General features: G+C 49.3%; 1 protein-coding gene across 2 annotated transcripts in view; it reads left to right on the top strand.

The window, feature by feature from the left end:
* The first annotated feature begins 6986 nt into the window (after positions 1-6986).
* The window catches only part of RELA (RELA proto-oncogene, NF-kB subunit), a 47662-nt gene continuing 43177 nt past the window's right edge, over positions 6987-11471 (top strand). Inside the window, exon 1 of one of the 2 annotated variants that reach the window (XM_068259536.1) lies at positions 6987-7239. In XM_068259536.1, coding sequence (XP_068115637.1) covers positions 7233-7239 — 7 coding nt within the window. In that variant the 5' untranslated portion in view covers positions 6987-7232. The remainder of the gene's footprint in view (positions 7240-11471) is intronic. The other variant, XM_068259535.1, reaches the window with a different exon arrangement.

Below are 11471 nucleotides of genomic sequence, written 5' to 3'. Positions count from 1 at the left end.
CTCGATGGTCATTGTTCTTCTCGAGATTCAGATTTATAATTACGTACACCCCAGGGAGCAAAAACATTAAGGCAGATGCCCTGTCTAGATGCTTTGAGCCAGAGACAGCACAGCCCTCCCTCCCAGAGACCATTGTCCCACAGAGACTGGTATTAGCTACAACTGAGACTTGGGAAGATTGGACAGAGACTTTAGGTCCGTTTCAGCAGGACATCCCGGAGGGGAAGCCCAAAGGGGTTATGTTTATCCCACTGCCATTTCGCCTTCAGATTTTGCAGATGTTCCATTCACACAGGAATGCGGGACACCCTGGGCCTCCAGAACTCAGGACCTTGTAGCCAGATGCGCTTGGTGGCCGTCTCTAGCAGCCGATTGCAAAGAGTTTGTTAGAGAGTGTGCGAGGAGTGAGCCCTCCTGACTGGCATCTGTGGGAAGATTGCAGCCCTTGCCCACCCCGAGTGAGCCATGGACCCACTTGTCCATGGATTTTGTGGGTGAGCTCCCCAGGTCTGAAGGCATGTCGGTCATTTGGGTGGTAGTCAACCGCTTTAGCAAAATGGCCCATTTTGTGCCCTTGAAAGGACTCCCCTCGGCCCAGGAATTAGCCGATTTGTTCATCATCCACGTTTTCCGATTGCATGGCATTCCGGAAAACATCGTGTCAGATAGGGGAGTCCAATTTGTTTCCAGATTTTGGGGGGCATTCTGTCACCAAATCTGCATGGAACTGGCATTTTCGTCGGGCTACCACCCACAGACCAATGTTCAGACGGAAAGAGTCAACCAATCATTGGAACAGTTTTTGAGGTGTTACGTTGCAGAGGCGCAAAATGATTGGGTCAAGTTTTTACCCTTCGCAGAATTTGCGCACAATAATTTCAAAAGTTCCTCTTCAGGATTTTGTCCATTCCAGGGAATGACCGGGAAGTTGCCTAAATTCTCCCCATTGCCAGTCGCCTCCACTCCGTTTCCAGCTCTGGAGGCCTGGCAAAGGTCATTTAAAGATATATGGTGGATTGTGAAAAATAATTTGGAGAAGGCGTTTCAAAGTCAAAAAGGTCAAGCTGACAAGAGACGTTCCTTAGAGTGGAGGTTTTTGCTAGGAGATTTAGTCTGGGTGTCCACACGTCACTTGACCTTGAAACAGCCCTCGGCTAAGTTGGGGCCCAGGTATGTGGGTCCATTCCCAGTAACTAGAAAGATCAACAATGTCACTTATGCCATTGACCTCCGTGCCAGTATGCGCGGTGTGAGATCCTTTCAAGTGTCCCTGCTTAAACCAGCAGTTCATGTGGGTCCCACTCCTCCTCCTCCTGTGATGATAGATGACCAACCTGAGTACGAAGTAGAGAAGATTTTAGACTCTCGCATAGTTCAGAACTCAGTACAATATCTGGTTCTTGGAAAGGGTATGGTATTGAGGAGATGCATGCATGCTGACAAATTAAGAAGGGAGTTTCACGCGTTGCATCCTAAGAAGCCTGGTAGGAGCTGTCCGGAGTCCACTCCTCAGGGGGGGGGGGGGGGTACTGTGAGGAAACGCGGAAAAGCCGCCGCAAGGGCTCAGAGTGGGGCGGCTGTTTCCGCGTCTAACATGGCGGCGCAACGCGAAGAAACCGCCGCATGCCGCATGGGCAGAGCGGTGGAGTCCGCGTTGGAGGCGGCGGATTGCACGCATGACAAAGCAGCTGACATTGCGACTGGACGCGGGGAAACCGCCGCTCACTTAGAGAGCGGGGCGGCGGTCCCCGCGCCTGAATCGGTGGTTGCATTACAAGACATGTCTGGTGTGGCTGGGACTGCTAGTCCACAGAGGTTCAGAAGGACGCGCGCGCGCGCACTGAGAGGCAGAGCTTATATGACAGCCAGAAAAGGGTCAGCTGACCAGGCGGGTCAGCTGACAATTTCACCACATGCCATTGGTCTAGCACTTAGGGGAGGCGCTGGAGAGCGCTTTGCTATATATACTGGGTTCTGGTCAGTCTCTGGTTGTCTGCCGTTGCGATCACTACGTGGTAGCACTCAGACCTTGTCTGTATCTGTGTACTAGCATAGTTTCCAAAGGTGTTGACATCAAGGCGTTCACACCTTAGCATTAGGAACATTGAATTGTATTATTTGTTATGGCCTTCTGCCTGCCTGACTATTCCTCTGAACTCTGATCTTGTACCTTGCTATTTCTGTTATCCTGTTGCTAAACTCTGCTCGTTCCTGGACTCTGTATTTTGCCTCCTGATTCTGTACTGTGCTTATCTGATTCTCCGTTGCCAAACCCTGTCTGTTTATTGGATTCCGTATCTGCCTCCTGAATCTGTACCTTATCTGTCTGTGTGTTAACGACCTGGCTTGCCGACCTCGAGAACTGGCCTTACTGTTAGAGACAGTTCCCAGACCTGTTAGTGACACCCTCCCTTTCGGGTGTCACTCACGCTCTGTTCTTCCTACCCTCAGCCTAGCTCCTCCCCCCTGGAGAGTCTAGGCCATAGGAAGAAACATACTTCTGGAGAAGTACTCAAAGTATACTGTTGCATCTAACACTCACTTGTTCTTTCTGGTGTCCAGAGGTTAGTAGATATATCTGATTATCGGTGATACTGCAGATCACCAATAATCAGATATATTCTGTATTCCTGGTGAGACTGCAGTTCACCGGTAATCAGATCCTCTCTGTGTTACACCGATCGTTACAAGACCTTAGGCAAGTCTCCCTAACACTGCTACTGCCTATAGAGCACGTCCTAGTGGCTGCAGCTCTGGCGCTTTGAGTCCGCCAGGAGAAAAGCGCGATATAAATGTTATTTGTCTTGTCTTGGCTAACCTATATGCTGGGGGGGGGGGGGGGAGTTGCACCCATATCTGGCTGATGCTGCCCATGTTACGATTATTTCTGGTGAAATGCTGCTCACTGTATGATTAATTTATGGTGAAATGATGCACAGATTGCGATTATTTTCTGGTGAAATGATGCCCACATTGCGATTATTTTCTGGTTAACTGATGCCCACACTGTGATTATTTTCTGGTGAAATGCTGCCTAATTTACGATGCATTTCTAGTGAAATGCTGCCCACTTTACGACTGGAGCCGGATCAGAGGACTGTGCCCTGGAGCCGGAGGCCTGCCTGGATTGGACCCGCCACCGTGGATCACCCGAGGAGGAGCGACCCGCACCTGACCCATCACCCGACCCCACGCCAGGCAAGCTGCAGGATTGTGTGTAAGTATGCATGTATTTGCCTGGTGCTGGCTGCTGTGGACAGAGGTGCGAGGGGGCCGGGGGGGAGAGAGAGTTGCTGACAGACCAACCACCACCCTATAAAGGGGCAGTGGCCAGGGCGGGGCACCATATTGCTATTTGCTAAACTACATAGGGGGGAGCTGCAGTGGCACCCATATGGCTAACCTATATGGGTGGGGCTGCAGTGGCACCCATATGGCTAACCTATATGGGGAGGGGCGCAGTGGCACCCATATGGCTAACCTATATGGGAGGGCGCAGTGGCACCAGTATGGCTAACCTATATGGGGGGAAGGCGCAGTGGCACCCATATGGCTAACCTATATGGGGGGGGCTGCAGTGGCACCTATATGGCTAACCTATATGGGGGGCGCAGTGGCACCAGTATGGCTAACCTATATGGGGGGGCACGCAGCGGCACCCATATGGCTAACCTATATAGGGGGGCAGTGGCACCCATATGGCTAACTTATATGCTGGGGGGGCAGTGGCACCCATATGGCTAACCTATATGCTGGGGGGAAGTGGCACCACCACCACCACCATATGGCAGGCTAAGGGGGCAGTGGCACCACCATATGGCTAACCTATATGCTGGGGAGGGGGGCAGTGGCACCCATATCTGGCTAATCTTTATGCTGGGGGGGGGGCAATGGCACCCATGTCTGGCTAACCTATATGCTGGGGTGGCAGTGGCACCCATGTCTGGCTAACCTATATGCTGGGGTGGCAGTGGCACCCATGTCTGGCTAACCTATATGCTGGGGGGGGGGCAGTGGCACCCATGTCTGGCTAACCTATATGCTAGGGGGGCAGTAGCACCCATGTCTGGCTAACATATATGCTGGGGGGCAGTGGCACCTGTCACAGGAGCCCTAGTGGCTGACCGCACTTAGCCTTCTAAACGGTGCCAGCGCACAGATCGTGCGAACTCTGGTCGCAGTCAATGTGCAGGAACCGTTAAGAATTAGCCGCAGACAACTCAGAAGGGAGCCTGTGAGACACGGGTGATTACAACTTCACCCACTGGTTCAGAGTAAACTGCCACCACCGCGGTTACCATGGGACCGTGGAGCCCACTAACTGACTGACTAGTCCTGCGAATAAAACGGTTAAACACACGGTATTCTGTCTAGCCAACAACAAACAAACAGTAGCGTATCTTCAGAGACCCGGGATCAGTTCTGTGTGTGCTGATAAGCAGGGTAGCGGACAGTGAATGACTTGGAGAAAGTCGTTTATTCACACAATATAAATAATTAATATATACAGACAATTATTAAAATCAACAATTATTAAAACAGTAATAGCCAGTATAAAAAATAAAAGAAGGGAGAAAAATACTTAGTTCCTGGGAAGATGTCCTTTTTGTGGGAAAAACAGAGTTCTGGGTTTCAATCAAAGTTCAGAGTTCAGACCAGGTGGATGCCAGCATATCCTCAAGCTGGCACCGATGAGTTCAAGATGTTTTCAGGGTGGAGGACACTGAGTTTGGGTCCTCTGCCATTCTTATGCCCCTGATTCAGTAGGAGGGAGTGAGGGCGGGGAGCCACACACCCCCTTAGAAGATGAGATGAGCCCTCCCCTTGTCCTGGGGACTAGAAATCATATCTACCCATATATGGGCTCTATCTCACAGAACCGTACAGGTCAGGGCAGATTTATTAACATTTTCAGGTCTGTCTCGATTTACCCAGCGCCCTGATACCAGACATGAGGGGTGGGACCCCTGTGGTATCATCAAGGCACTTTCAAACTGCCTAACTGGCAGTCCTTACCTCAGAATGTTCTGAAACTTCCTCAGAACCAGCACCGGGGCTCATGCTACACTTCCCCCACGTTTGGCGAAGCTGCCATCTCAGGAACCCCAGAAATATGACAGATCTGGAAAGTTATGGATATGCTATGAGACTCAGGTTATTCCCAGGCAAAGGCTCTTTGAAGTTTGGGGCAGCCAGCTAGGTGTCACCTCCCCTGCTGGGAGGGAGCCCAGCGGGTCTGGTTTTTCCCCCAACTAGATTGCTTCTGCCATGGTGCTTGTCACCTTGAAGGTCCGTACACACGCCGGACTTTAGGCAACGACGGGTCCGTCGTTGCCTCCCGCTGGGTGGGCGTGCCAGCGACAGTCCGGCGTGTGTACGCTCTGTCGTCAGACTGATACGGCTGTTCCTGAGCGATCCGCCGGGCGGATCGCTCAGGAACAGCCGTATCAGTCTGACGACAGAGCGTACACACGCCGGACTGTCGCTGGCACGCCCACCCAGCGGGAGGCAACGACGGACCCGTCGTTGCCTAAAGTCCGGCGTGTGTACGGACCTTATACCTGATGGATGGGCCATCAGCACAGCTTGAAGCCAGGGACTCTCCGGGGCAGATTAGGCTCAGGCTCATTAGCATATCAAAAGAGCCATCCAGCATTTGGGCTGGTGCTCTCTCTCTGCTGAGAAAAGACTGCAGACCTCCTACACAATCAACCCAGATTCTATCGATCTGAAGCGCAATCGATGCAGGGAATCGAGTGCGATCGCTTTTTCTTCACTGGCGGTTACAGGACGCGCCTGCGGCCCCGCAACCGTCCGTGACAGCACCTATGTCTGGCTAACCTATATTCGGTGGGGGAGGGGGGCAGTGGCACCCATATCTGGCTAATGCTGCCCATGTTGTGATTATTTTCTGGTGAAATTCTGCCCACTGTATGATTTTTTTTCTGGTGAACTGATGCACACATTGCGATTATTTTCTGCTGAAATTCTGCCCACTGTATGATTGTTTTCTGCTGAAATGATGCCCACATTGATTACTTTCTGGTGAAATGATGCCCACATTGCGATTATTTTCTGGTTAAATGATGCCCACACTGTAATTATTTTCTGGTGAAATGCTGCCCACTTTATGATTAATTTCTGGGGAAATGCTGCACACATTGCGATTATTTGATGGTGAAACATTGCTGCATTACAATTATTTGATGGTGAAACATTGCTGCATTACGATTATTTTATGGTGAAGCGCTGTCCCATTACAATTATTTTTTAGTGAAACACTGCCCCATTACGATTATTTGGCACCTATGTGGGGGCCCAACAAAATTTTCGCAAGGGGGCCCAGTGATTTCTAGTTACGCCCCTGACTACTATCTAAACTGGGGACACCTATTGACCTGGCTACTTATACTGTACTTAGAGGGGTGTGGGAATGTTGGGGTGGGGGGTCCTGTAGGAATATTTGGGTGGGGGGCCCATACATTTTTTTGCTATGGGGCCCAGTCATTTCTAGATACGCCCCTGGCTCTAACCATACCAACCCTGCAGCATACATACCAGAAAAGCCCTACTTCCCCTCTCCCTATCGCGTTGTACCACCCTGTATAACTTCATAGCCACGCCTCTATAGAATTATCCTAACCACCCCCTTTTATCTTCATCCAATCCAGGTTTACCCTTTCATTAGCAATAACACTTTATTGAGAAGATAGATGTGGTTGGTTAAGGCCTCTTTTCCGTGGACTGTTGAGATGTGTGCTCAGCAAGCAGTTACCAGGCAGCAGTGAGCAGCTGTGAGAGTTTGAGAGGCATTTCACTGCCTATCAATCCGTGGAAAGGAGGCCTAACCTTTGCCATGTGATTATTCAAAACCTCACGTGACAGCACTTATCCAATCACAGCTCTCTTTTACTTCTCGCCCCAAACTGTCATCAGTGCGTCTGCGTTTCACGTTTAGCCCATCTCAACTGATATCTTTACGCTAGAGACGTTAAGGCGACAAAAGTCTGAGCCAATAGAAGGGCGCGCAGGCGCGGTGCTCAGGGCGTTCCACTCATGACGTCATTTGGGTATTTCCGTAGCGCTGTAAGGGATTGTGCGAAAGTGCGTGAGGGGGGCGTGGCGACGAGAAGGCAGGAAGAGAGGGATTGCGAGTTTTTACCGAGCCTAATAATATATTCCTTTCCCGGTGGCTGGACTGTGTGACTTGGGCGGGAGGCTCCTGCAGGAGGATGGAAGGTAATGCAGCTTATGGAGGGGGCAGTCTGGCTGGGGGACGTGTATGGCCTGCTGACTCTCCTGGAAGTTGTTGCTGTTGTCTAGAAGTACTGAAGGGGGCCATGTAAACAGGGCTGCATTCCATCATTGGACAGGCAGCATAAAGGGGTGTGTGATTTAGGTGATGGTGTCCACAGATCATTTTTAGAAGTCCTAGATTATATGGCGTGGCATGGAAAAACAGACCAACGGAGTCATATGGATTGACTAGAATATCCCTGAACTGGGGCAAAAATTGAATAAAGCCCATGGCGTGCTAGATTACCTCCTGCTAAGTGTCCAGGTGCTGTTCATTGTCTTTGGGGACTCTCCTGTCCCTCGTCCTCTAAGTCTTGGTTCACGTTGGCTCACAAACAAAACAAAAAAAAATACCTGAAAGCAATAGGATCCACACACATCAATCTTTTCTGTTCCGACAAACACAGAGCAGGATCATCCACCAGGCAACGTAGGCAGGTGGTTGGGCCTAGTGGGTGTCAAGGGGCCCACCTTCTTTGAACTCTCTTCACTTCAGCTTACCAAAAGGACCACAAGGAAGCCCCAAAATACTACCTCACATAGTGCCTTACATCTTAAAGTGAACCTAAACTGAAACAAAAAAGTTTCACTTACCTGGGGCTTCTACCATCTCCCTGCAGCCGCTCTGTGCCTGCACCATCACCAAACGATCCTCCCGTTCCCAGCCGTTACCTAGTTTTGTTTTGATTCGCGCCTGCGGGCCACATGCCTCCTGATTGCACTCCTGTGCACGGGAGTGCTCTGCGCATGCGAAGTATGGAGTATGGAAATGTGCAGAATTCTGTTGACCAGAGGGTGATCGAGGACATGCATGGCCACACATTTGAAGTGGCCTGTTGACTTGCCAGTTGGCCGGCCAGAAGAGGGTCGTTGTGGGGGACTGGAGTAACACTTAGTGACAGTGCAGGCACAGGGTGGCTGCAGGGGGCTAGTAGAAGCCCTAGGTAAGTTAAAGTATACATTTTTTTTCTCCAGTTTTTAGGTTTCCTTTAAGGCTACTTACACACTAAGACGTTGCGTTAGGTGCTACGTTACATTCGCATAACGTCCACCTAACGCAACGCGTGGTGGTGGCAGAGGACATTAGCAAAGAGTCCGTGATGCGTACTATAGTACGCATGCGCTGGTGGAGACCACGTGAGCGGAACACTCCGCATCACGTGGTCCCGCCAGTGACGTCAGCACAGTGCAGTGAATATTAATTAGCCATGTGGCTAATCACTGCCCCTGTGCAAGCAGGCTAGCGCGGCAAAGCCGCTCTAACGCTATAGCATGCTGCACTCAAAGATTGACGTGCAGCGTTACAATGTAACGCAACGTGGGCACTGTGAACAGCCCATTGCAGTTACATTGCTGTGCGTTGGGGAGCGTTACAGGCTGCACTAACGTGCGCCTGTAACGTCTTACTGTGTAAGCAGCCTAAAGGGAGACTTAAAGTGAACCTGAACACTTGCACAGGACAAAAGGAAAACAGAGAAATGCGCCCTAAGTTTAGCCTGTATAATTCTCCCTCATCAGTGACCAAGCTCAAGTTGTAATTTGATCCCTCAACTGTCAGCTGGCTGCCTCGGCAGAGCAGTTAATTTGTAAACACAGGATGTTAACAATATGTCTGCTTCCATGAAAGCAGGAAGTAGACAAACTGCAGATATATTACAGGATTTGTATCAGCTGTAACAAACGTTTTTCTTTAAATGTTATGCTCTTGCTTATCTTTTAGAGCAGAGGGGAAGTTCTGAGTTCAGGTCTGCTTTAAGTGTACAAAAATGAGTTTAACTTACCTGGGGCTTCTTGCAGCCCCCTGGAGTGATCCTGTTCCCACGCTGTCCTTCTGAGTCCCTCCAGCCAGCAGCGGCGACCCCTGCAATGCTGGCTGGTCGCTGTCAGGTGGTGGCTACTGCGCATGTAGCTCCTGCTGCCGGGAGCCCTTTGCACAGTAGCAATTTAAGCGGGAGTGCGATGAGCGTGGCCACCCAGCTTTATGGGCGAGCTGCTGACTCTGACTTGGGAGCAGGGCTGTGGAGTCGGGGCAATTTTGGGTGCCTTGAGTCGGGAAAAAATACAGACTCCAACTCCTAATGAATTTAAACTGTAATTAAAATAGAAAATATTATAAAATGTTCTATTTCTCAGATAATAGTCATCATAAATAATTTATACATACAGTAATAGCTGTGCTTAGTCCACAAAAATGAAGTAAACCAATCAAAATTAATGACTTGTGCTGCTTCAATAAAGCAGTCCCCGTATTTTTAAAGTCAGATATACACATATGATTGTGACTGTATACATGTGTACACAGGAATCTCAGATAGATAGATAGATAGATAGATAGATAGATAGATAGATAGATAGATAGATAGATAGATAGATAGATCTATATATCTATGCTGTAAGTATAGAGCCTGATGTGTAGCCGTGTCACTAATAGAGATGGTTGATGAGATGGAAATAATTCTGTGCTGATGCTGGTTTATGCAAATGTATGCACTCTCTTTGCTCATGAAATCAATACTTTCAATCAACAAGATTGTAATACGCAAATTAGAGGATTCGGAGTCGGTGGAATCCTAAACTGAGTCGAAGTCGGTGGATTTTTGTACCGACTCCACAGCTCTGCTTGGGAGGACGGCATGGGAACAGGATCACTCTAGGGGCTACAAGGTACCCCAGGTAAATTTAACTTTTTTTTTTTTTCCCCACACTTAAGAGTTCCTTTAATCCATCTCTGGACAAATGGATCACAAGTTTAGTTTGGGTAGTCTGCAAAAATTGTAGATGGAAAGAATGAAGCGGATGCTGATGTGTGTACAGGGCAGGTGGTGTTGCTTTTCGCACAAATGAAGAAGTGATGCACAAATGTAAGATCTGAGAGCAGATCAGTTTTTGATCCATGTAGTATAAACTGATACTATAAGGCCCTGTTTACACTGCAGGAAAAACCACAACATTGGACGGTGAGTGCATCCCATTATAGGATCTGTTCACACTGTCAACCAGAACGTAATTCACATTGAATGGACCGTGAATGCCTGACCTGCTGCATTTTTCCATATCGCGATTGTGCCACAAATGGGACACAATGGAATCCTATGGGTACGGATGGTGTTCCCACTAGGCTTGCCTCTGCATGGAAAATGCTCACCGGTCCTGTGGATTCTGTTCCGCCACCGCCATTTGATCCACTGCAGGCAATCGGAGACCAGAATCATAGAGACCCCCCCATTGGTTTGCATTAGAACAATGGGAATCTGGCTGCAACAGGGACAAATCTTATTGGTTCATAGTGGATCAGTAAGAAGCCTTCCTGTTCTTGGGTAGGGTTCACATTGATTTTTTACAATCCAATCTTCTGGTCTCTGATTGCTTTCAGGATGAAGATGGTCAATGGGGGAGGACGCAAACGCAGAAGGTAGTGGAACAACGCACGCAGACACCAGCGTGTCCTGAGCAGATGTGCTTACTGTACTCTTTCTGTATCCGCTGTGTTTTATGTGGCAGTGTGAACCTGGCCTAAGTATGCGATGGGAGCCTTTAATTGAATACTTGACTCTAGTCAACTTGAGTTGACCCAGCGGGAAACCTCATAGAGAACAGTTCTCCATTCACAGTACCCTCTGCAACGTGAAGCATTGTAATTGGCTAAATAGTGTGGCCGTAGTGATTATTACAACCTGTCTTAAACCTTAAAGTTCTAGGGGTGCTGTCATTGAACTGTTGAATCACGTTACCAGAATTTCCCTATGAGGGCTGGTTCACACTGGGGCACTTTTTAGCGCTTTGTTGATAGCTGTCTGCTTCAGGCAGCACTTATTTACTTAGCTTTAAAGGAATCATTGGGTAATTATATAGTAAATCTGATTTATTTACCTGGGGCTTTCTCCAGCCCTTCACAGCTGTCTGCCCCATGCTGAGAGCTCTGTTCGCAGCCGCCGGCTGGGGTCCCTGCACGGTGCAATAGTTCTGCGTCTGCGCAGTTTGCCGCTGACAACGTGGACTTGATTGACAGGGGCGCAGGCGCCGTAAGGATGACCTCGAGGTCTTCCTCTGCACTGTGAGGAAATCCCGGGCCGGTGGCTATGAACAGAGCTCTCATAGTGGGACAGACAGCTGTGAGGGGCTGGAGAAAGTCCCAGGTAAGTAAATCTTTCTGCTATAAGTAAAAAATTTGCTAT

This window comes from Hyperolius riggenbachi, chromosome 11 (genome assembly GCF_040937935.1).
Source record: "Hyperolius riggenbachi isolate aHypRig1 chromosome 11, aHypRig1.pri, whole genome shotgun sequence".
Taxonomy (NCBI): Eukaryota; Metazoa; Chordata; class Amphibia; order Anura; family Hyperoliidae; genus Hyperolius; species Hyperolius riggenbachi.
The sequence above is the reverse complement of the archived record's forward strand: the minus strand, read 5'-3'. Positions and strand labels throughout refer to the sequence as shown.